General features: G+C 36.5%; 1 protein-coding gene across 1 annotated transcript in view; it reads left to right on the top strand.

Moving 5' to 3' along the window:
• Positions 1-25,681, top strand: part of SEMA3C (semaphorin 3C) — a 208,095-nt gene that overhangs the window by 170,010 nt on the left and 12,404 nt on the right. The window contains exons 13-15 of the mRNA XM_019958597.2: positions 12,718-12,806; positions 16,301-16,342; positions 19,542-19,699. Coding sequence (XP_019814156.1) covers positions 12,718-12,806; positions 16,301-16,342; positions 19,542-19,699 — 289 coding nt within the window. The remainder of the gene's footprint in view (positions 1-12,717; positions 12,807-16,300; positions 16,343-19,541; positions 19,700-25,681) is intronic.

Genomic DNA, 25,681 nt, shown 5'->3' on the forward strand with positions numbered 1-25,681 from the left:
CATACCTGCCTTCTCATCTCAGTGAGATGGCTCTGCTCTACTTGGATGCCTGCTCTCTGCACCTCTGTTGAAAAATTGTTCCCAGGTAGAAGGTGGAATAATCATGAAGACTACCTTGTGAATTTTTTTCTTCTTTTAGTCTTTTGCTGTCAGTTATTCATTACCTAGAAAGTATTAGCTCTATAATTCATCCAGTTTTATAGTTATTTCTTGCAAGAAGGATATTCTAGTCATTGCATCATGACCAACCACCATATTGCCCCCCAGAAAGATTTTTCAAAATGCATTTCTACCAAAAGTGTATGAAAATACCTGTTTATATCCATACCAGCTCTAGGTTTAATATTATTTTAATGTGTGGAGATTAAGTAATTTTTTAAAATATCATGTATATAGATCTATGTACTTTTAGACATATGTACTTTTTCATATATGTATACTTTATATACTATATATATACTTTGATTTCCAAAATACCTGAAACTTTTTATTATAATTTTGCCTGGGGACTCTCCCAGAATATTTAAGTATATTCCAAATTAGTCATTAGTTTTACATATTCATAGAAAGTGTTATTTTAGCTGAAATTAGGTAGAAAAAAAAATCCATAGATATTTGAAAATTAATTTAGCAGCATTTTTGGCAATTACAGACAGCTACCAAAAAATAAAATATGTTAGAAAGAATTACATTGTTCATCTTCTGTGATTTTCAAATGTTTGAGCAGATATATATTTATTTTTAAAGCTCATTTAAATTAGCACTAAATTTAGATTATTTAAAATTAGCTTATTTAAAATTTAGCACTAAAATTTGCTTATTTAAAATTAGCACATTTTATCTAAAAATGATAAATCTGTGATCTGACATGTAAATAAACATCTAAATTTTTTTGAAACTAATTTTTTGAGTGAGGTGGACTGAATACCAACCACACTTTGAGAAACTATTGGTAAAATAGGACCTGATTTCTAAAAGAACATGAGTGGTAGGTGCTTGGGAGACAAATGAAGTTATAGTATAAACAAATAAACTTGAAAGTCACTGAATACTATATTTTCTTCACAATGAAGAAAGGTATTTGAACAATTCTGAAAGGTCCTGGAGTAAAGAGCAAAGAAGCCTATTTAACTTAGATTAATCTAGTACTAAGGATTTCCCAGATGGTGCAGTGGTAAAGAATCCACCTGTCAGTGCAGGAGACACAAGAGACACTGGTTCCATCCCTGGGTCAGGAAGATCCCCTGGAGTAGGAAATGGCAACCCACTCCAGTATTCTTACCTGGAAAATTCCATGGACAGTGGAACCCCGTGGGCTACAGTCTATGGGGTCGCAGAGTCCGACACCACTGAGCACACTGCACACAATTACTGTCCAAGTTTATTTACTCTACAAACTTTTTAACATTATCACACTCTGGGAGATGCAAAATAGAGAACATTTGTTGATACAGTCTCTCCAAGGACTTCCCATCAAATAAAGATATTTGAGATGACTTTGATGATTAAGTAGGGCTCTAACTACCCAAGAGCTGAAGCTACATGTGTCACCATCACAGCATTTAAATTGCCTATTGAGTGAGAAAAGCTCTGCTAAATGTGAGAAAATGTGCTAGATGACCTAGTTTAAGAATATATACATATGTGCTGCTGCTAAGTCATTTCAGTCATGTCCGACTCTATGCGACCCCATAGACAGCAGCCCACTAGACTCCTCTCTCCCTGGGATTCTCCAGGCAAGAATACTGGGGTGGGTTGCCATTTCCTTCTCCAATGCATGAAAGTGAAAGGTGAAAGGGAAGTCCCCCAGTCATGCCTGAGTCTTAGTGACCCCATGGACTGCAGCCCACCAGGCTCCTCCGTCCATGGGACTTTCCAGGCAAGAGTACTGGAGTGGGGTGCCATTGCCTTCTCCGATCTCCCGATTTACTACATATAAAGGTAGTAAATTGGGGGCATACATGAATAGAATCACCACATCTTAAAGATGTATTCACTAAACTCCTAATAGAAATTTTATAAACTTATGGTTCAACTTTATTCTCAAGTTTTAAAAATATATTAATACTATAAATACTAAAAATACTATTTTAAAAATACTATTAAAAGCATATAGCAGCAGGTTGATAACCTAATTGGAAAAAGAAATCTTTTATGAGTTTATACTGTAACTAATATGAACTAAAGGAGCCAATCTGTAAGATCTAATTTAGAGATTAACAATGCAAGATTTCTTATCATCATATTATCTATAGAGGGTTCATTTACTAAACCGAGCTTTTGAAGTTCTTTTTTGGGGGGAGCTTTAAAATATATTTCTTAAATTCAGTATACAAATTGATGCAGAAAACTATAAATAAATAAAATAAAAAGTATTTATCAAATATAGCAATTTTTATCTTTAATAATACTAATTTTAATTAATAAATATTAGAATTGATTTCCCGGCAGTAATTTACCTCTGAAGTCATGCAGAGGGCTACTTGACATTTAGGGACACTATGGTGAAGATTGAGAAAAAGCAGGAAAGAATTAAGTATTTGACTTTGGAATTTATGTTTGTCTTTACTAAATTGAGTGAGGTCCGTCCTTACCTGGTACAAACTGCTAGTAATTCTGAACACCTAGAATCAGATTGGCCATGTAATTTGCAGGGTATGGTACAACATGAAAATCCAGGGCTCCTTATTTAAAATTATTAAGAATTTCAAGGAGGTGACAACAGAGCATTAAACTGAGTATGAATCCTTCTGACCACAGAAATATGTGTGACTGAACAAGTCTAACAACCATGAAACCAAACCTGATTGGAATATTTTTACAGAATAACAACCAGGTATACGAAACTGACTAAATCTGATTAAGGAGGCAGAGTTCTCCTAAATCCCCAGGCAACCAGAAGCCCGGTGGCAAGCACGCAGTTTGGCAGAACAATTTCTAGGGAAACCTCTAAGGACCAGTTTAGATGAGACTCAGTAGATAGATACACACAGGACTGTTCATAACCTGCTGGTAATGAGTTTTTTTATACTATGCTATAAATACAAGCTGTTCTCTTATCTGGAGACTGTGATAATTTTAAAGATAATATTGCCATCATCTCTTGCACTATAAAGAAAAAAAAACTCTAGATGGTATGCAATATATAATACAGGAAATAAGTTTATAATACAGGGGAAAAAATTGGGAAATTTTCTTAAAAGATTTAATGAAATAAAAGAAAATTAAGAGCACTAATATGGGTTGATGGATCTACTGTGGTATCTTTGTATATCAGTTTATATTATGCAGCTCTCCTATGTGTCTTGCTTGATTCATGTCACAGTGCTTTATTGTTTTGAAGGCATGCCTATTATGTATATCTCATAGATAAGACAGTTGGTCTTCAGAAAAAGTTGTGACTCCAATAATGTAAAAAGTTTAGTTAGTGGTCGAGCTAAAAATATCTTGCCCATATTGAGGGTATACTATGTACTAGACATCTGATAGAAACATCTGAATGCAGAGTTCCAAAGAACAGCAAGGAGAGATAAGAAAGCCTTCTTCAGCGATCAATGCAAAGAAATAGAGGAAAACAACAGAATGGGAAAGACTAGAGATCTCTTCAAGAAAATCAGAGATACCAAAGGAACATTTCATGCAAAGATGGGCTTGATAAAGGACAGAAATGGTATGGACCTAACAGAAGCAGAAGATATTAAGAAGACATGGCAAGAATACACAGAAGAACTGTACAAAAAAGATCTTCACGACCCAGATAATCACTATGGTGTGATCACTCACCTAGAGCCAGACATCCTGGAATGTGAAGTCAAGTGGGCCTTAGAAAGCATCACTAAGAACAAAGCTAGTGTAAGTGATAGAATTCCAGTTGAGCTATTCCAAATCCTGAAAGATGATGCTGTGAAAGTGCTGCACTCAATATGCCAGCAAATTTGGAAAACTCAGCAGTGGCCACAGGACTGGAAAAGGTCAGTTTTCATTCCAATCCCGAAGAAAGGCAATGCCAAAGAATGTTCAAACTACCGCACAATTGCACTCATCTCACACGCTAGTAAAGTAATGCTCAAAATTCTCCAAGCCAGGCTTCAGCAATATGTGAACTGTGAACTTCCTGATGTTCAAGCTGGTTTTAGGAAAGGCAGAGGAACCAGAGATCAAATTGCTAACATCTGCTGGATCATGGAAAAATCAAGAGAGTTCCAGAAAAACATCTATTTCTGCTTTATTGACTATGCCAAAGCCTTTGACTGTGTGGATCACAATAAACTGTGGAAAATTCTGAAAGAGATGGGAATACCAGACCACCTGATCTGCCTCTTGAGAAATTTGTATGCAGGTCGGGAAGCAACAGTTAGAACTGGACATGGAACAACAGACTGGTTCCAAATAGGAAAAGGAGTACATCAAAGCTGTATATTGTCACCCTGTTTATTTAACTTCTATGCAGAGTACATCATGAGAAACGCTGGGCTGGAAGAAACACAAGCTGGAATCAAGATTGCCGGGAGAAATATCAATAACCTCAGCTATGCAGATGACACCACCCTTATGGCAGAAAGGGAAGAGGAATTAAAAAGTCTCTTGATGAAAGTGAAAGAGGAGAGTGAAAAAGTTGGCTTAAAGCTCAACATTCAGAAAATGAAGATCATGGCATCCGGTCCCATCACTTCATGGGAAATAGATGGGGAAATAGTGTCAGACTTTATTTTTCTGGGCTCCAAAATCACTGCATATGGTGACTGCAGCCATGAAATTAAAAGACGCTCACTCCTTGGAAGGAAAGTTATGACCAACCTAGATAGCATATTCAAAAGCAGAGACATTACTTTGCCAACAAAGGTTCGTCTAGTCAAGGCTATGGTTTTTCCTATGGTCATGTATGGATGTGAGAGTTGGACTGTGAAGAAGGCTGAACGCCGAAGAATTGATGCTTTTGAACTGTGGTATTGGAGAAGACTCTTGAGAGTCCCTTGGAATGCAAGGAGATCCAACCAGTCCATTCTGAAGATCAGCCCTGAGATTTCTTTGGAAGGAATGATGCTAAAGCTGAAACTCCAGTACTTTGGCCACCTCATGCGAAGAGTTGACTCACTGGAAAAGACACTGATGCTGGGAGGGATTGGGGGTAAGAGGAGAAGGGGACAACAGAGGATGAGATGGCTGGATGGCATCACTGACTCAATGGACGTGAGTCTGAGTGAACTCCGGGAGTTGGTGATGGACAGGGAGGCCTGGCGTGCTGTGGTTCATGGGGTTGCAAAAAGTCAGACATGACTGAGCGACTGATCTGATCTGATCTGATGTACTAGACATCATACTAAGCAGTTTCCATGTGTTATTCATTTAGATTTGTTAGAACTTTTTCAACAGAGAGTGACTTTGTTTACACTTTACTTGAACTAGCTAAAAATAGTAAATTTTTGTGTGCTCCACTGGGAAATGTAGGAGACAGCCTCAGATATAGCTGAGTTTGTGCTGAAGTGATGTCTTCAGGAATTTATCTCACCATCTTTCAGCTCTGCCTTCCTCCTTATTGTTTGTTCTCAGATGGAGTCTGTGCCTGTGGTGGCAGGAATGACCTCCAGATTTACAAGCCTTTACTAGTCCTGATCTCAGATGGAAAGAGGCTCCCACCTATCTAATTCTCAAGAAGGGCTAAGCCTTGACTTGTTTCTATGCCCACTCCTGCATGAATCATAGGGGCAAAGACATGTTCTAATTGCACAGACCTAAGTCGTGCATCTCCCTGGGGCTGAGAGATACTCCACTCCTTAACTGTGCAGATGGAGAATGAGAGAGGTGTTGTTTCCAAAAGTTGTCTCAGGGTGCTATTTCCAAGAAAGGGAAAGTGATTCTGGATAGACCATAGTAACAGATACCCATTACAAAATTTATCATTGTAATTTATATTTACACACAAGCAAACTGAGGCTTAAGGAGAAAAGAAAGATACTCTGCTTCACTGTAACTATATTGCAGGCATGATGCTTTTCACGAGGAAATATAAGGTATTGTATATCCCAGTCCTTCAGAACAATAAAAAAATTTATGTTGTGTATGTTCAAGGAATGACTACCTCCAGATGGAAGACATTTGTTAATTGTATTATCATCTTCAAGCTAATAGATTCAGAGATGACTTTATGTAGACATAAGTAATTGGGAATTTTATAGATATTCTGGAATGCATATTTTCTAAATGACTAACATTTGGTGGGAACCCACTATTAAAGAATCATTATTTTAAAAAGCAAATTTTAGACTTTGAGCTCTTGAGACATCAGTAATATTTTTCATAAGCCGATGAGTAAAAATTGGTGGAAGACAACCTAAATCCATTTATTTACTTAGTAGTGAATGATTTAGCCCAAGGATACCTCAAAAGTATCTTCTGTATATGGAACTGAGGTTTTGTGAATAAGTTTGGAAAAGAAACTAGAACTGTCTACCATACATTTTGAGAGAAATTATCCAATTAACCTGGGCCAGCTTAGAGAGTAGCTGTGAGGAATTTCATGTATATTGGCTTGGTTCCACAACTGATTGAAATGACAAATGAGCACTCGACCGCTGATATGTCCACCAAGCAATGGTTTATGGTGTGCCTTCATCATGACTACGTTGAACCAAATTAAATCTGTCTCTTGAAAATCTGAACTGGAGACTATAGGAGTCAGGTAGTTTGTAAGAGGAGCAGAAATACAAACACATCTAGAGTGGAGCCTTGTCAATGTGTACACCCTGGAGCTGAGATCTCTGTTTCTGAGATTACAAGTACTAGAGATCCTGACCAGTCACCTACGTTTGTTGGTCAACTAGGAAAACTACTGCTGTGTCTTTTAAATAGTCCCATCTCAGCAAGGTCTGCATAGTGGTGAAACAACTGAATAGTCACGTATAATTCTAAGCATCACAGTTTAAATAGGATAATCCCAAACTGCAGGGTGTTCAGAGAATGGCAGGTAAGAAGATCTGATTTTTGAGTTTGAAAAAGACCTACTTGAACGTAGTGTTCATGCTTAGACCAGAGTGTGGAGGGTATAAAGATATACTCAGAGAGATCTGAGAAAATGATTGAGTACTGTATATTCTTGGCAGCTGTAGAAGAAAGGCAAGCAGACTCTTTACCATCTGAGCCCTGCAGAAAAAAGGCCAATGAATAAAACAGACAGGCGGTAGAGCTATTTACACTCAACTTTGATGGACGTGAGTCTGAGTGAACTCTGGGAGTTGGTGATGGACAGGGAGGCCTGGAGTGCTGCAATTCATGGGGTTGCAGAGTCGGACATGACTGAGTGACTGAACTGAACTGAATGAAGACATTTTCCAACCTTTTGCTGACATGTGAAAACTGATCTTGGATGATAAAATTGTAGTGGTAAGAGATTGTAGGCAAGGTTTCATTGGATAATTAGATATTCTTCAATTTAAAGAAACTATTATTGTCCAGTTTTATAAAAACTTTCTTTTTTAGAAAACTAGACTAATTGTCAGAGCTGAACTTACCATAAACTTTAGAGTTCCTCATTTGTAACTGGCTTCCCTGGTGGCTGAGAAGGTAAAGAATCTGCCTCCAATTCAGGAGACATGGGTTCTATCCCTGGGTCGAGAAGATCCCCTAGAGAAGGGAATGGCAACCCACTCCAGTATTCTTGCCTGGAAAGTCCCGAGAACAGAGGAGCCTGGCAGGCTACAGTTCATGGGGTCGCAAATAGTCAGAGAGGACTGAGCGACTTAACACTTTCACTTTCACGTTTTAAGTGTTTGGGAAAAATCCAAACAGCCCTCTTTTTGTATTTATGTATTATCTTACTTAAAATAGGGCTTCCCTGGTGGCTTAGAGGGTAAAGCGTCCGCCTGCAATGCGGGAGACCCGGGTTCAATCCCTGAGTTGGGAAGATCCCCTGGAGAAGGAAATGGCAACCCACTCCAGTACTCTTACCTGGAAAATCCCATGGACGGAGGAGCCTGAGAGGCTGCAGTCCATGGGGTTGCAAAGAGTCAGACAGGACTGAGGGACTTCACTTTCACTTTCTTAAAATAGTCCCCCTATTATAAAAGTTCAAAGTCTCATAAAATCTGAATTGTTAATAGTGATGATTCTCACAGGATTTAAAACTATTCCATTCATATTTGAATCCACAATTTGAATGACTATTCTAATTTATGTATATGAAAGCTTTATTATGTAAAATGAGAACAAATGTGTTCATTTGTGACACACTAATGAAAAAGGAACCAGTATAATGAACTCTGGAGCTATGCTACCTCATAAAGTGTCAATTCAAGTATAAATATGCAATAGTACAGGAATTAAAATGCATATTTATTTCCTGGAACAATGTATTTTTATCATAGATCCAGGCACACAGTAGGCATCCATTAAATATTTGTTTCTCTATAGGGATCTTGCATTTCTATGATTTTTTTTAAACTTAATTTTGCAATAGAAACTGATATTTATATTACTGATATTTAATATTTAAATTAACTGATTTTTTGGTAAGAATTTCAGATAAGTTGATGCTTTACTAGGTAGAAAATGTATTTTTATCTTTTAATAGTCTCTCAAGGGAAATCTACTCACATTAACAGTAAAACAAAAAAGAACTAAAATAGGAAAGCAAACAATAAATAAAAGTAATGTTCTACCTTTCATCACAAATGAGTCAAAAGTAAGTTTTTGCTTCTCATTAGCCCATTTTTATAGCTGTTCATTGTGCTATATTTTGTAAATGGCTAGAATAAAATATGTTTGTTATAGGTTTTGTTTTTTTTTTTTTTTTTTCAGAAGAAATGATTGTTTCTGTAAAATAATGTTCTCATACCCTGAAGAAGGGGATGGCTACCCACTCCAGTATTCTTGCCTGGAGAATTCCATGGTCAGAGGAGCCTGGCAGGTTACAGTTCAAGGGGTCAAAATGAGTCGGACAAGACTGAGCAAATAACACACTTACACAGTTACTTAAAACATTAGATAAAAAAAGTAGTCAGTTCTCTCATTTGAGAATACTTAATAAAATTATTTTCAAAGCTGATAGCTTTGGCTTTAATCAAGATTCCCTTTCATGCAGCTTTATTTGGGATTGTGCTCAGTTTCCACTCATAGCTTCTGCTCAGTCTCCACTCAAGAAGTGGTCATTGCTGTCATGTGATGGACAGGGAGGCCTGGCATGCTGCAATTCATGGGGTCACAAAGAGTCGGACACAACTGAGCAACTCAACTGAACTGAATTGAGGATGACACTGGTCCTTGCAAGCTTCAGCCGGAAACCATAAAACTCTGTTGTGACTTAAAAAAAATAAAAGTATGATCTTTATGATAACATGACCTAAAACAAAGATAGTTTTACACCCTAATTTTTCACCTACCCAGTCACACAGACACCACACACACACACACAATATCACACAAATCCTTCCCTAGGTGTTATAATTTCAAGGCTTTAATTTTAGGGTTTTTGGTATATACTATTCCCATAGAAGTTTGCACTGTTCTTTGTGCCGAATTGTTAACAGAAACTAGGGAATACCTCCAAGCGCCTTCATCTATTTTCAGTTGTGGTGTGTCTCTGAACCATATGCCTAAATGTTGTTCCACTTCCAGTTTATACCTGCAGTAATTATCTTCCAAGAAACTAGTACAAATTGGTACAGAACTAATTCTAAAGAAGTTAATCGATGAAACAGAGAAAAGTCCAGGTTTCTTAATTATATCTAGAGCCTACAAATCTTTAGGATTTTTATGTATTTTTAAGTATGGCTTAAGAAGTGAATTTTGTATTGTAGAGTGTAGTTTGAAACTTTAACAGGTGCTTAAACTTTGTATACTTGTAAAGGTCCAAGGATTGTTTGGACAAAATCTCTTAAGCCTTATTTTTCTGTATAAACATCATTATTATTATTTAGTAGGTTTTAATTTTTTTAGTTGGTAAAATCTTAGAGTTTACTTTTTATTAAGAATTATTTTATTGTACAGTTAGATTCATAAAGTAGAAATTATAAATAATAAATGGAATTTTTATGTCAGAGTAATGCTTAGATGTGAGGTTTGGGACCTGTAGTATTGGTTTCAAGTTTTTTCTTTTAAGTGAAAGTCACTCAGTCATCTGACTCTGCAACCCCATGGACTATACAGTCCATGGAATTCTCCAGGCAAGAATACAGGAGTGGGTAACCTTTCCCTTCTCCAGGGGATCTTCCCGACCCAAGGATCGAACCCAGGCCTCCCGCATTGCAGGTGGATTCTTTACCAGCTAAACCACAACGGAAGTTCATCACTAATAGATTCCTAATTGTTAAGTCCTGTACGACTCTGTTCAAGTATCTCTTCTTAGTGACATTTCTCAACAGAATTAAAAGATGCTTTAGTGTCTGTTGATGATAATGCACCTGTCAAAATTACAAATTCACAGTGACATGCTCATACTTTAAGAGAGTCATGACTTGATATTCACAAAGCAACTCATTAGTTATTTTAACAGGAACATATTTTGGTAAGAAAATATATTTTTACTTTCTCAAAGGACTCACAAATTTACTTTAACCTCACATTACCAAGTTGCAACTAGTTTTTTTTAAACCTAAAATTTAAGTGATTGGTAGAATAACATAATTATATGTTTAGAAAATGCTTACGTTACAGATGAAATTTTCTTAACTAAATTTTTTGACATAAGGAACATTTCTGTATATATTATATTTACTTAGACATCTTCGTTTTGGCAGTCTCTAATTGAGAAATTAGAGACCTGGGTCTCCTGCATTGTAGACAGACGCTTTACAGTCTGAGCCACCAGGGAAGTCCCAATTGAGAAATTCAGGTACTTTCTTAAGATTTAGTAACATTTATTTTTGGCTGCCCTGGGTCTTAACTGATGCACTGGCACTTTCTGAAGTAGTGGCAAGCCGGGGTTGCCTTTTGTTGCAGTGCTCAGGCTTCTCATTGCTCTGGCTTCTCTCGCTGCGGAGCATGACCTCTAGGGTGTGCGGCTGTCAGCAGTTGCCTCAGTAGCTGTGGCCTGAGGGCTTAGTTGCTCCATGGCATGTGGGATCTTCCTGGACCAGGGATCAAACCTGTGTTGTCTATAGTTGCAAGCAGATTCTTAATTTCTAGACCACCAAGGAAGACCCAAATACAAGTACCTTTTTATTTACTTAAGTTTATTTGACCCATCTAATTTGAAACTTTCACTATAGTTTAAATATTCTAAAGAAACATGCCCAACTGAAAACAATAATTGTGAAAATCATAGAATTGTTCTATGAATCAGTTCACTCACTCAGTCGTGTCCGACTCTTTGTGACCGGACTTCCCTATCCATCACCAACTCCCGGAGCTTGCTCAAGTTCATGTCCATCAAGTCGGTGATGCCATCCAACCATCTCATCCTCTGTCGTTCTCTTCTCCTCCCACCTTCAATCTTTCCCAGCATCAGGGTCTTTTCCAATGAGTCAGTTCTTCAGTTCAGGTGGCCACAGTTTTGGAGCTTCAGTTTTAGCACCAGTCCTTCCAGTTAATATTCAGGACTTACTTCCTTTGGGATTGACTGGTTGGATCTCCTTGCAGTCCAAGGGACTCTCAAAAGAGTCTTCAACACAACAGTTCAAAAACATCAATTCTTTGGTGCTCAGCTTTCTTTATGGTCCAACTCTCACATCCATACATGACTACTGGAAAAACCATAGCTTTGACTAGACAGACCTTTTTCGGCAAAGTAATGTCTCTTCTTTTTAATATGCTGTCTAGGTTTCTCATAGCTTTTGATCCCCACATCTAAAATAAAGCCACAGCTATGTTTCTGCTTTTAAAATTATTTTGAATTGTGAGTGAAACATTTTACTTTGTCTAAACTCTCTGCAGCTACAGATCAAATGCCAATTTCTAGTACTAGTGATTTACAAGACAATTATTATAAAAATGCATTCATAATATTTTTTCTATAATAATATTTTTTAAATAATAATTTTTTCTCATAATCAAATCATTATATGTCAATGTTAACAGAAATATGAGACTGTCACTTTATATTGTTGTTTAGGAGGAGTAATATTCTTAAGGGCTAAACTTAAAGTTAAGACTATTTCACATACTTGGTTTAGAAACAGAACTTTTGACTTCATAAAACATTTGGACATTCTTTTCTTCTCTCATAGTTAAATGGCTTTACTGCATACGTGCAAAATGTAATAAAATGTTCCTATTAATTCCTTTTGAACTGATCTCAATTTAAACATATGAGACTTGCAGTGAAACAAGAATATCGCAAATGGTAATAGCTCAATGTATACAATCTCATTTTTGATGGCTAAGTAATTATATAGCTTCCCTTGTGGCCCAGCTGGTAAAGGCAATGGCATCCCACTCCAGTACTCTTGCCTGGAAAATCCCATGGATGGAGGAACCTGGTAGGCTGCAGTCCATGGGGTCGCTCAGAGTGGGACACGACTGAGCGACTTCACTTTCACTTCTCACTTTCATGCATTGGAGAAGGAAATGGCAACCCACTCCAGTGTTCTTGCCTGGAGAATCCCAGGGACGGGGGAGCCTGGTGGGCTGCCATCTATGGGGTCGCACAGAGTCGGACACGACTGAAGCGACTTAGCAGCAGCAGCAGCAGCAAGTAATTATATAAATAATATTGTAAATTGTTAAGCCAGTAGTCTTATGTCTAAATGCCTTTGTTTCCTACATCTCATTGTTTCTTTCTCTTAGATCGGGGTACTGTGCAGAAGGTGGTTGTTCTTCCTACTAACAGCTCTGCTCGCAGTGAGCTCATTCTGGAGGAGTTGGAAGTCTTTAAGGTTTGAACGTCTATTCTGTTATCCTCAGCACATGCATGATAAATGGAATTCTGTAAGCTTATGACAGCTTGGGAGGAAAAAAAATGGATAAAAGATCAAATAAATGAATGTTATAAATTTTTGAGAGTAGAAAATACCAGATAAAATGAGAACTATAGAACAAATATTTTTCTGAAGTCATTTTTTACATTTCAAGTTATCTCAAAATAAAAAAAAATAGTATTTTAGCTATCATCACAACTTGAAGAATTTTGATGTCATCATTATTTTTTTTAAATATGGTCAAGGTCTAGACTATCTGCCTTAAAAGGGCTTTTATCATTTGCCTCACAAGCCACTGAGACCCACATAATTCCACATTATTGATTGTTAGAAAAACTTTCTCATATTTTTTTTGCCAGGAACTTCAAGAAAAACTGCTTTGTTTTCTCTTGTTTTATTTCTTTCAATTCAAATGTCACTCTAGTTAAGTAAAATAAACATTGTTGTCTCTTTAAACTTAGAACTTCATGTTCTGTCTTGAAATTGCATTGTTTATTCTCTTTGTCCTTGAATTTGGGATAAAAAGAAATGAAAACACAACAAAAAAAGGCACGTAGAGGAAAATTCAGGCCAGGTGACGCTAGTGGTAAAGAACCCTTTGCCAGTGCAGGAGACATGGAGACAAAGGTTTGATCCCTGGGTCGAGAAGATCCCCTGAGGAGGTCACGGCCACCCATTCCAGTATTCTTGCCTGGAGAATCCCGTGGGAGCCTGGTGGGCTACATAAGGTCACAAAGAGTCAGACATGGCTAAGCAACTTAGCACACAGGCACACATGCGTGAGCCTGGAAAATGGTACATGGTGTCCTGAAAGCCCTTCTCTCCGTATTGATAGTTCAAACCATCCCTCTTACCTGCATTTGGAAAAATGAGTAAAGCACAGCCAGAGTTTGAAGAAACTTTGATATGGAATTAATTCTACTGCAAACTTCTATTTCTGACTAAACTCACTAAGAAACAATGGTCATGGACACTAAAAGACCAGAGTGAGCTTGTACTGGAGTAAAAACAGCATTTCAAAACCCCTCAGTGCAAACTATTGCTAATCCAGAAAGTTGCCTTGCTCAGTTGACTGAACTCAGAATGTATTAATATATGTTCCCACAGTCACCAAAGATACTGGATTTTAAGCACATAAGTAACTAGGATACAATGATGTTAGATTATGCTAATACATTTTAAATATGAAGAAATATTTTTTAAAAAGCAAATACAGAATCTGAGTAATTCTGGCAATTTCCCATTATGTTATTAAAGTTAAAATTTTTAATGTTAGACTAACTTTGGCATCAGGTTCCTTGTGACTAATGGATTAATATTGTGCTCACAAAATATTAACCATGTGCATTCAAGTGCCATTTCTATGCCTTGCTTTGTAAAAAATGTCACTGGATTAACCAAAATCACATTTTACCGAACAATGCATTTCTCATTCAATTCAATAGGGGCAACATGAATGGCCAAAATAATATGAAGTGTCTTATTCAGTAGTTTTCTTGAAGATAGCACAAAGATTGTATTTTAGCACTTCATTTTTAATTCTGAAATATCTTTTTTTGATAATCAGAAAATGTTAATTGAGTTTAACACAAACCCAAACATACAGTCTATGGAAAGGTCTTAAAAATGTGAGGTATTCTGATCATGTGCTAACTACTTATGATCTGTTATATGAGTTATGCTGGTGTTATCATCATAAAGAATAAACTCTCAGTGGAAAAACAGAGTCAGTCAAAATGCATGTGGGGGGAAATCAACCCAAGAGACACTAAGGATGCTTGAGCTTTCTTCCGGATGTGTGTGGCAGTGATTGATATGGCTAAACTGAGAGAGACAGTTACCAAATAAAGTTACTGTCTTCAGCATGGTGTTTGTGTCACATTTTTTGAGGTGAGGTAAAAATAATTGGGTGTGTATGATACACTGTGATGGGTACTTGAGGAAATAATACATTTAAATTGGAAAAAAATTCTTAGCTAAGTGTCACACTGATATACTGCAGAAAACTCAGTGTAACTTTTAAAAACCAGGCACTTTGTTTTTAAAGAGCACAGAACCATAGTATCTTCTTTAATCCTCTTTTCAGAACTTTTTCTGAAAATATGTCCAACTTCCCTGAACTTAACTTGAATTCGAAGTACAACTATTAATATTTCCCTAGGTGGATATAAATGCAAATCTTGCCCTGTATGTGTGTGCATTTCTAATGAATGTCATGATTTGTTGCAATTGAGTATTTAGAGATATCACTATATTCTCTTTTAAATGTTTGTATGAACACATAACTCCAGAAAGTGAAATAATTACGGGCAGAGTTGATTTTGGCAGCGTGTGCACGCTTGAGTTACTCAGATGAAGCTTCATAAAACTTTATCACGTTATCACAAATCTAATCCTTAATCTTTAAAAGGAACTAAAGATATGTAAGAAGTAAAGTTAAGAACAGAGGAATTTTAAAAAAGGATAACTATTTCAGATAACTTTTAGGTTTTTTTACTAATTCACACTTATCAAAAGAAAACCTTATCTAACAATATTCTTTTGTTTTCAACTAAGAGGATTAATAAGTGTACAGTTCAGTCACTCAGTTGTGTCAAACTCTTAGCAACCCCATGGACTGCAGCATGCTAGGCCTCCCTGTCATTCACCAACTCCCAGGAGTTTACCCAAACTCATGTCCATTGAGTCAGTGATGCCATCCAACCATCTCATCCTCTGTAGTCCCCTTCTCCTCCTGCCCTCAATCTTTCCCAGCATCAAAGTCTTTTCAAATGAGTCAGCTCTTCGTATCAGGTGGCCAAATATTGGAGTTTCAGCGTCAACATCAGTCCTTCCAATGAACACTCAGGACTTATCTCCTTTAGGGTTGGATCTCCTTTCAGTCCAAGGGACTCTCAAGAGTCTTATCCAACACCAGAGTTCAAAAGCATCAGTTCTTCAGCGCTCAGCTTTCTTTATAGTCCAACTCTCACACCCATACATGTCTAGTTCAGGCAAATACTTCTTTTCATAGCAGGATTTGACAGGTGAACTATAGTGTCTTATGCAAAATGCTTTTGTTGTGGAGGAATAAAATGGGGTACCATTCCACTGCCCCCCACCCAAGCACCCAGATCCAATCATGAATTATTCATTGCCTTCAGTATTTCACATACAATTTTTTCAATTATCTCAAGTTTTGCTAATTTTCATTTATTTCTAATGACTATCTTGATAGATGTGTTATAATTTCTACTTATTTTTTTAGTTTAGGCATATATTTGTGTAACTAATCTGTCCTTATTTTTAACAGAAGAAATGAAGTTTATAGATAATTATTGCTAAACTTTGAAAATATATGTGCAAATAGAGAGAAATGATGATGTCTTGAATTTTAGCATAAAAAGTATTTTCATATAAAATCCTTTTTAAGGATTATTTGAGCAACTAACAATTTTTTTTTTATTTTTTAGAATCATGCTCCTATAACAACAATGAAGATTTCATCCAAAAAGGTAAAAACAAGACCATGTTTATTTTCTTTGTATGTAAAAATTTTACTATTGTAGAAGAATGTATTTTATAATTTTGAAAATTTAATTTTAGTATTAGCAAAATAATTAATACTGTTCATAATATACCACACATTTAATTTCGATATGGAATTTACTAGCTTTAGTGGAAGACAAAATAGGTTTATTTTTGTACAGAAATTAGAGTAGAATATATATGTGTGTGTGTGTGTGTGTGTGTGTACGCAGCAAGATATTCCAATTTTTTTATATCCTCTATTCTTAAATATTATGGTGTGTGAAGCCAACCAAAATAAAAATAATCTTTCTGAAGGAAGATTTTAGCACAATATTTGGGCTACTGTAACATCACAAGCATTCTCAGGGACTTGAAATGCGTTATCAATCCTCTTTTCCTCTTTTGAGTTCCTGCTACTGTCAAATGTTTGAAATGTGCAGTGCATTCTTTTATGCTTATTTTTAAGAAAGTGCTATTTTATAAGGGTTACATGTCACTTAAAAATATGAATGTCTCAAATCTAAGCCATATCAGGCTTCAAGGTTTGGGGAATAAATGTTTTACTATGATTTTATCAGAAATGTTTGATCTAATTTGCACCTGCAGATACACAATGATCATGGAAAGAAAAAGCCCAATTCCAGGCTCTGCATTTGCAGAACATGCACGTCTCCAGACCCCAAAGGCACTACCTCCTAAAGCAAAAGTTGTAAGGGGCAGAGCAGTTTAGTCAAAAATGGGATAGGCTTCAGAATGATACTGACGTGCAGTGGAATACCAACCTGACCCTAAATTATAAATTAATTATTAACTTCACTGACCTACATCTGCCTCTGCAAGGTAATGCTTTTCTCACAAATGAATTAACTTACATAAATTGCCTAAGATAAAGTGGTAACTCTTGCTGTAAGAGCCTAAGACTTATTTTTCTTGGAATATGGAATAAAGTTTTTATGTGTTAGCATAACTAATGATATAACTTTGGTGTTCTTCACCATATTTGCTCTGTTATAAAGAAGTATTCCAATCAGTCTTGTACTATTTTCACTTGATGAAATTTTATGAAGAAAAATAAATAGGGTACAAGGAAGCTAAAGATCTCATCTGTCAAAATGTTTGCATGGTGCATAACAAACATTTTCCCAAGTAGCAAGAAGCCATTTGTCATTTTCCCCAATTTCCTAGGGAGCTGGTCTCAAGTCAGAAAATCTTTGAAGTCAGCAGGGAATCCTTTTGTTGAAAGTAGTTTAATGGAAAGAGAAAGTATCAGAGCAAAATTCAAAATGGACACAAAGCCATTTGTGTGACACAGTAGCCCAGTATACAATTATAGATTCCAGCTCCTAATTCAACTGGTAAACTTGTAATACGCAGTCCCCTCCATTAAATTACAATGTACAACACACACATACACAGGAGAAACTGAGTATTAACTATGTCTCAGCTTCTTATATTATAGATAATTAAAAATCTTTCGTTAAATCAATTATATTCAAGGCAAGGTAACTGATTTGGGGGAAATTCGTTTTAACAACTACATATTGCACTCTTTTTTAAGTGTGAAAGAACTGCAAATTGCCAGTGGTATTTTTATATATACTTAAATTCCATGAATTTAGTACCTTCTCTAATGCTCAAACTAAAAAATTTACTGTTCATTTTATACTCTTCTGTTTTCTAATTTATCCTTGCATTCCGTGACAGAAAATAGATTAATAAAAAAGGTTATTTACAGAATGAAATTACCTGTATCCTTTCCTCAAATAAATACATTTCCTTGTAATATGTTAATGAAGCTGATGTACTATTTGTTAGTGTATTCACTAAACATTTATTTAAAATATTTCTAGGGAAATGGTTATTATTGAAACATACAATTGTTTTCTTATAGCTTGAATGTCTCAAATGGGGATCAGTAATTTTCAGCCTATTTTCTGAAAAATTTATTGATCTGAATAAAATATTTTATATTAGGCACAGTAAACTAAGGTGTGATTCAAATGATTAATTAGGATTGAAAATGTATAAATTGCTGGCTTGTTCACTGGTAGTTTAATACAACTACTACTATTACTTAATATTCATTAAACACTTAGGTGCCAGAAACAATTTTAAGCAATTTATATGGAATTATTCCTTATATTGTTCTTACAAAAATCTATGGAGTAAGTGCTGCATAGTCCCAATCTTACCAAAGAGGAAGCTGAGATTTAGAAAAGTTACCCAGCAAAATTTTGGAAGCTGGGATCTGAATCTCAGAGACATGCCTCCAGAATCTGTTAGACCAATGATGCCCTCACTGATTTAATTGTGAATCTATATATAATTTGCAAATGTGTGTGCATATACACACATATGTTTGTGTACATGCACATATATTCAAGTTCCAATTTAGAAATTCTATGTTAACTTGAGTTACACATCATTAGTCCTTTGTAAAATAAGGACTCTGAGTTAGAAACTTATCCCTTCAACTCCTGAGAACCACTTTATGCATAGTCAAGAGAACTGGGGCAGTATCATAATAAGCTCTTGACACCACACAAATGAAGGAAGATGGAATCTTTATAACTTAGGTTCTTGAAGATCTGTGGATCATACAGAATATTTAAAACATGTCTAAATATAAATACAGTCTTCTGAATAGTTTTAAAATTGCTCTAATGAGTAATAATTCACTTTCAAAAGCAGGTGAAAATTGTTTTAAAAGTTTTATCTAATGCTTACTATTTTTTCTCAACTTAAAAATGTCCTAGACTTGACTTTTTCAAATTTGCAAGGCGATGAGTTGCCAAACTTGAAGAATAAGAACACTCCCTTGTGCTTTGCCAAGAGACAGCATTCAAAGAACAAACCAAGCATCACAATTTAAATCTGTAATACATCTGCTCAAACCTGAGAGAACAACGAATCTCGTCTAAAACACATTACATGGTGCTCAGAGTACATGGTGCTCTGAGTTTTTCGTGGTTTTTTTTTTCAAACAAGTCAAGTAATGTTACAGGCGTATTAACATAGGGAAATTCTATTTATTTTGGCATTATACCCTTCTGTACTTTGCTTCTTGTTTTTAGTCTGTTTCAAAATGCATCCAAGGGTCTGTGGGTATATATTATGGGTTCCTGCTGAAAGTTCTCTTTTAACTTCCACATCTGAAATAAATCACCGTCATTCTTCTGATAGCAACAGCTGTATGTGAGCTCCAATGAAGGACTTGCCCAAGTGTCTCTGCATCGCTGCCACATCTACGGGTCAGCCTGTGCTGACTGCTGCCTGGCAAGGGATCCTTACTGTGCCTGGGATGGCCATTCTTGCTCTAGGTTCTATCCAACCGGAAAGCGGTGAGTACTCAATATTCAACTGAAAATCAAAATCAGTATCATCAGACGGTTAAGCAATGCTCCACATTATTGGAATCAGTTCTATTGCAGTATCCCGGAAAAATGACACTAAAAGTAGTAGCTATGTTCAGCGCCATATGTAGTCTTCAAATAAAGAAAACAGCCACTCATAAAAAACAAACTTATGGCTACCAAAGGATACAGAGGGCTGGGGGTCAGGGGAGGGGATACATTTTAACTTGCGGTTCTCACAGGAATATTAGAGTGCAGTAGTTTGGAAAAATTCCTTTTTCATTTTAAAGTTCCTCTGCAACACAATCCTCCACCTGCAACCCCTAAAATATGTCAAGCAGCATTTTAACTTTCACATTTATCCAATGTTTATCTTTTTTGTTTTATATGCTTCAGATATCCTTAACTCTAACTTTCCTAGGGTTTCCTTGTGCCATTTAATTCCTCTGTAATCAAATGCTTGTCCCAGTTCAGGCAAAAGGAGCTCGCTCCAGAATGGATACCCTGAATACTTCCAAAACCTAGATAACCATGCTTTACCCCCTACAATGGTGTGTGTATGATTATTGGTTAGATTAAGAGGTTCAGGTAGTCTGAGGCACAGTGCCTTTTAGCCAAGAGAAGACTTAGGAAGGAAACTCTGAACCAACTTTCACCAAGTTGGAAGGAAACACCAGTAATGAAATTATAAAGCAAAGAATATGCAGAATTTGGGATCAAAGTCACAGCTATTTTCACTCAAAGTTTATTATGGGTCATCATGAGTGACAAGGGGTCATCAGGAGACAGCAAATACGACTAGCCTTGAGCACCAGTGATCTTTCAAGTAAAGTCACTGGAGTGATGATGTTTTATAACTCCTTTTTCTCTGTTATAGATATAGGTATTTAAGGACTTGACAGATTAAAACAACCTAGCACTTCTGCATATCAAGATTATTCTGATCCTTTTATGCATTACTTCAAAATATTTGTATTATGGGGAAACTATTTGCCAGGTAGTATTCTAGAGCTAGGCATATAACATAAAAAAAGAAAAAAAAAGTTACAAAAAGACAAAAATCCCTTCCTTTAGGGAGAATAAGTTTTAGAGGGGGAATACAGACAATTATCAAGGAAACCCTAGGTATATCAAATAATAACTTTTTGAAGGGCAGGGAAGAGAGAGAGGGGCTGTGAAGTGGGGGACTGCAGTATTAAATGGGTGGTCAAGGGAGGCTTACTCAAGGTATATTTGAACAAAAGCTTGAATGTGAGGATGTGTGATGAGGATGAATGTGTTATGCCATTATTTGGGAGAACAGCATTTTAGAGAGAGGCACCAGAATCCTTAGAGCTGGAGTGTGCCAAGATTGTCCAAAAAACTCCAAGACTAATGAGGCTATCTGTACTGGAATGAGCAGGGGGAAACGTAGGAAGAAATGGGCTCAAAATGCCAGATGACACAGGATTTAGTAAATCAGCAAAGGATTTTCATTTAGAGTTAAGTGGAAAACTGCTGAAGGGTTTTTGACCACAGGAGTAGTATTGTTTGAATTTTGTTTTAAAAAGTTCATCTGGTGGGTTTGGCTGGGATCAAAGCCCTGGGATAGAAAGAAAATGTGAGGAGAGGAAATAGAAGGTGCAAGACAGTTAGACTACTAACTGATGATCAAAGTGAGAGAAAATGGTGACTTGGTAGAGCTGGAGGTGGTCAAAAGTCTTCTGATTCTGGATAGGGCTCACAGAATCTGCTAACATATTACATGCTGGGATGTTATAGAAATGGAGGACTCAGAAATAAGCCAGTTTTCAGAACTGAGCCTTGGAAATATGTGCATGTCATTTCCTGGGAAAGAGAAGACTGTGAAAGGCACAGGTTTGTGGGGAAAATGAGATGTTAAGTTAATGATGACTATAAGGTATTCAAGTGGAGATGTCATATAGGCAGACATCTGAATCTGGAGTAGGGAAAAGTGGCCCAGATAATTTCAAAGTCTTCTGTATTAAAGGCATAAGGTATGATGAAAAGTCCCACTCTTTACCCAGAAGATTTTAGTATCTGTTTTCAAAGACCCATATTCCACCATCTTTATTTTAAGATTTAATCAGGAGGCCTATGGCCTCTTTTCATTTCTACATAGAATTTCTGGACCTCGTTATCCTGAGATGTGTCTATACTGTGCTGAAGTTCTGCACCCGGACACAAAGTATGAGGAAAGCAAATTCTAAATAATCTCAGATAAAAAATGATTTTTGTGCTCACTTGTGTTTGACTATATATTCACTCACAATTATGATAGCAGCAATATTTTTAAACTATTTTCATAACTACTACTAAGGCAATAATTAATTTTTCTTGGTAAGAAGTTCTAAAAATTGGCATATCTAACACCCAGAAGGCTTCCCAGGTGGTAAAGAATACATCTGCCAATGCAAGAAAAGTGGGTTTGATCCCTGTTTTGGGAAGATCCCCTGGAGAAGGAAATGGCAACTCATTCCAGTAGTCTGCTTTAGGAAATCCCATGGACAGAGGAGCCTGGCAGGCTACAGTCTTTGGGGGTCACAAAAGAATCAGATACAACTTAGGGACTAAAGAACAACAAAACACTTGAAAAACAATCTTCAATCTGTTATTAAACAAATTTAGTGCTCAAGGGAACTGAAGCACTACACTTTCTAAGAAAGAAAGTGATATAGGGACCACACAGTGAATCGTACCATAGTCCTATACACAAATCAGCCTTCTCTATGACGTGAAGAAATTGAAAGTGAGTACTCCTTCCCTGCAAAATTTTCAGACATTGGCTTTAGCACTTTTATTTAACAAACAAGAACTATTTAACAATTAAAATTCCATACTTTATTTAAAAACTATCATTGAATATTTGAGATATTTTTTACATTATAGAAGTTTCTGCTGAGATATGAGTTAACTCATTTGTTCTAGTATTCTCCCACTAATCTTTTCTAAAATGTGTACTTAAGCATAGATTCCACATTGTCATCCTAATGCAACAAATTGTTATTTTAATCATATGCTCTTAATAAGCAAAGAACTGAAATATTCTTGAAATTATTAATGTTGTAATATAATGTGCATTATTAAACCTTGTATCATGGGTTTTCTGCTAGAACTAATAAAATAATTTAGTAAAGTTACAGGAAACAAAAATCTATTGTGTTTCTGTACACTAAATTGCCAACATTCGCTGGATCATCGAAAAAGCAAGAGAGTTCCAGAAAAACATCTATTTCTGCTTTCTTGACTATGCCAAAGCCTTTGACTGTGTGGATCACAATAAACTGTGGAAAATTCTGAAAAAGATGGAATACCAGACCACCTGACCCGCCTCCTCAGACACCTGTATACAAGTCAGGAAGCAACAGTTAGAACTGGACATGGAACATCAGACTGGTTCCAAATTGGAAAAGGAGTACGTCAAAGCTGTATATTGTCACCCTGCTTATTTAACTTATATGCAGAGTACATCAAGAGAAATTGTGGGCTGGAAGAAGCACAATCTGGAATCAAGATTGCTGGGAGAAATATCAATAACCTCAGATATGCAGATGACACCACCCTTATGGCAGAGTGAAGAAGAACTAAACAGCCTCTTGATGAAAGTGAAAGAGGAGAGTGAAAAAGTGGGCTTAATGCTCAACATTCAGAAAACTAAGATCATGGCATCCGGTCCCATCACTTCATGGCAAATAGATGGGGAAACAGTGGAAAGAGTGGCTGACTTTATATTTTTGGGCTCCAAAATCACTGCAGATGGTGATTGCAGCTATGAAATGAAAAGATGCTTGCTCCTTGGAAGAAAAGTTATGACCATCCTAGACAGCATATTAAAAAGCAGAAATATTACTTTGTCAACAAAGGTCCATCTAGTCAAGGCTATGGTTTTTCCAGTAGTCATGTATGGATGTGAGAGTTGTACTATAAAGAAAGCTGAGTGCCAAAGAATTGATGCTTTTAAACTGTGGTGTTGGAGAAGACTCTTGAGAGTCCCTTGGACTGCAAGGAGATCCAACCAGTCCATCCTAAAGGAGATCAGTCCTGGGTGTTCATTGGAAGGACTGATGCTAAAGCTGAAACTCCAATACTTTGGCCACCTGATACCAAGCACTGACTCATTTCAAAAGACCCTGGTGTTGGGAAAGATTGAAGGCAGGAGGAGAAGGGGATGACAGAGGATGAGATGGTTAAATGGCATCACCGACTCAATGGACATGAATTTGGGTGAACTCCAGGAGTTGGTGACGGACAGGGAGGCCTGCTGTGCTGCAGTTCATGGGGTCGCAAAGAGTCGGACACGACTGAGAACTGAACTGAACTGAACTGAACTGAATAACAAACCAGCAGAATGAAAAATTAAGGGAGAATAATCCCATTTATAGCTGCATCAAAAAGAATTAAATATTTAGGAATAAATTTAATGAAGGAGATAAAAGATTGAAACTGTAAGTCATTGATGGAAAAAAAATTGAAGAAGACACAAATAAATGGAAAGTTTTTCTATACTCTTGGGTTAGAATATTTAATACTGCTAAAGTGTTCAGTGCTTGAGCACCAAAGTTTCTTTTTTCTAGATTTGGTAAAGGAATTATGAACAACAACATTAATTCTCCTGTTGTAAATTGAAAGGAATTGGACCCTAATAGTACTCTTGCCTGGAAAATCCCATGGACAGAAGAGCCTCGTAGGTTGCAGTCCATGGGGTCGCTACGAGTCAGACACAACTGAGCGACTTTACTTTAACTTTTCACTTTCATACATTGGAGAAGGAAATGGCAACCCACTCCAGTGTTCTTGCCTGGAGAATCCCAGGGATGGGGGAGCCTGGTGGGCTGCTGTCTATGGGGTGGCACAGAGTCAGACACGACTGAAGCGACTTAGCAGTAGCAGCAAAGTGTTTATACTATCCAAAACAATAAACAGATTAACGATGATCCCTATCAAAATTCCAATGATATTTTTCACAGAAATAGAAAAAAGAATCCTAAAATTTGTATGGAACCACAAAAGTCCCTGGCTATCTGAAGCAATCTTAGAAAGAAGAAATATGCTGGTTGAATCATGCTCCCTGACTTCAGATTGTACTACAAAGCTATGTAATCAGGAGAGCATGGGATTGGCATAAAAACGGGTACATAGATCAATAGAGGAAACTTGAGAGCGAGAAATAAACCTAGGCATTTATGGTCAATTAATTTGCAACAAAGGAGCCAAAAAAATACGCAGTGGAAATCAGTCGCTTCAGTAGATGGTATTGAGAAAACTTGACCTTCACATGCAAAAAAGAATGAAACTAGACTACTTGCCATACGCCACACCCAAGTATTTACTGAAAATGAATTGAAGAGTTGAACATAAGACATGAAACTACAAAACTCCTGAAAGAAAATGTAGACAGTAAGAGAACTCCCACTCTTTAGACCATTTAATAGGTGTGAAGTGATATCTCATTATGGTTTTGACCTGTGTGTGTGTGTGTGTGTGTGTGTGTGTGTGTGTGTACACACATATATAAGGTATTACTTGGTCTACCCTTACCTGTCTTTGGCTAGCATACTGGACGTTTCGTTACAACTATCTATACTATTTAAATTCTCCACATTATTCCCAAGTTTTTAAAAGCATACAGTTTTAGTGAATGCAAAACATGTTTGCTGTATGAATTATTTCCTAAATTCCCATATATACTAGTTATTTTCTTTGGAGATTAAATAGTAATAATGTAAAGGATCATTTGGAGTATTTTTATCTTATCTAATAGTGTTAACTAACTTTAGTTTTATTTTCGATTGCACTCTAACTGGAAGACAAAGATCATGCAGAGAAATTCATAGGCATAAAAATCAAAAGCATGTCCCTTTACATGGAAACAAAGAAGTACAGCTATACTTGGAAATCAATGGAGGGTGTACTTTGACATAATAAGGTTATTAATGTCATTGGCTCATTAGTTTCTCTTTTTAAAAACAC

This window comes from Bos indicus, chromosome 4 (assembly GCF_029378745.1).
Source record: "Bos indicus isolate NIAB-ARS_2022 breed Sahiwal x Tharparkar chromosome 4, NIAB-ARS_B.indTharparkar_mat_pri_1.0, whole genome shotgun sequence".
NCBI lineage: Eukaryota > Metazoa > Chordata > Mammalia > Artiodactyla > Bovidae > Bos > Bos indicus.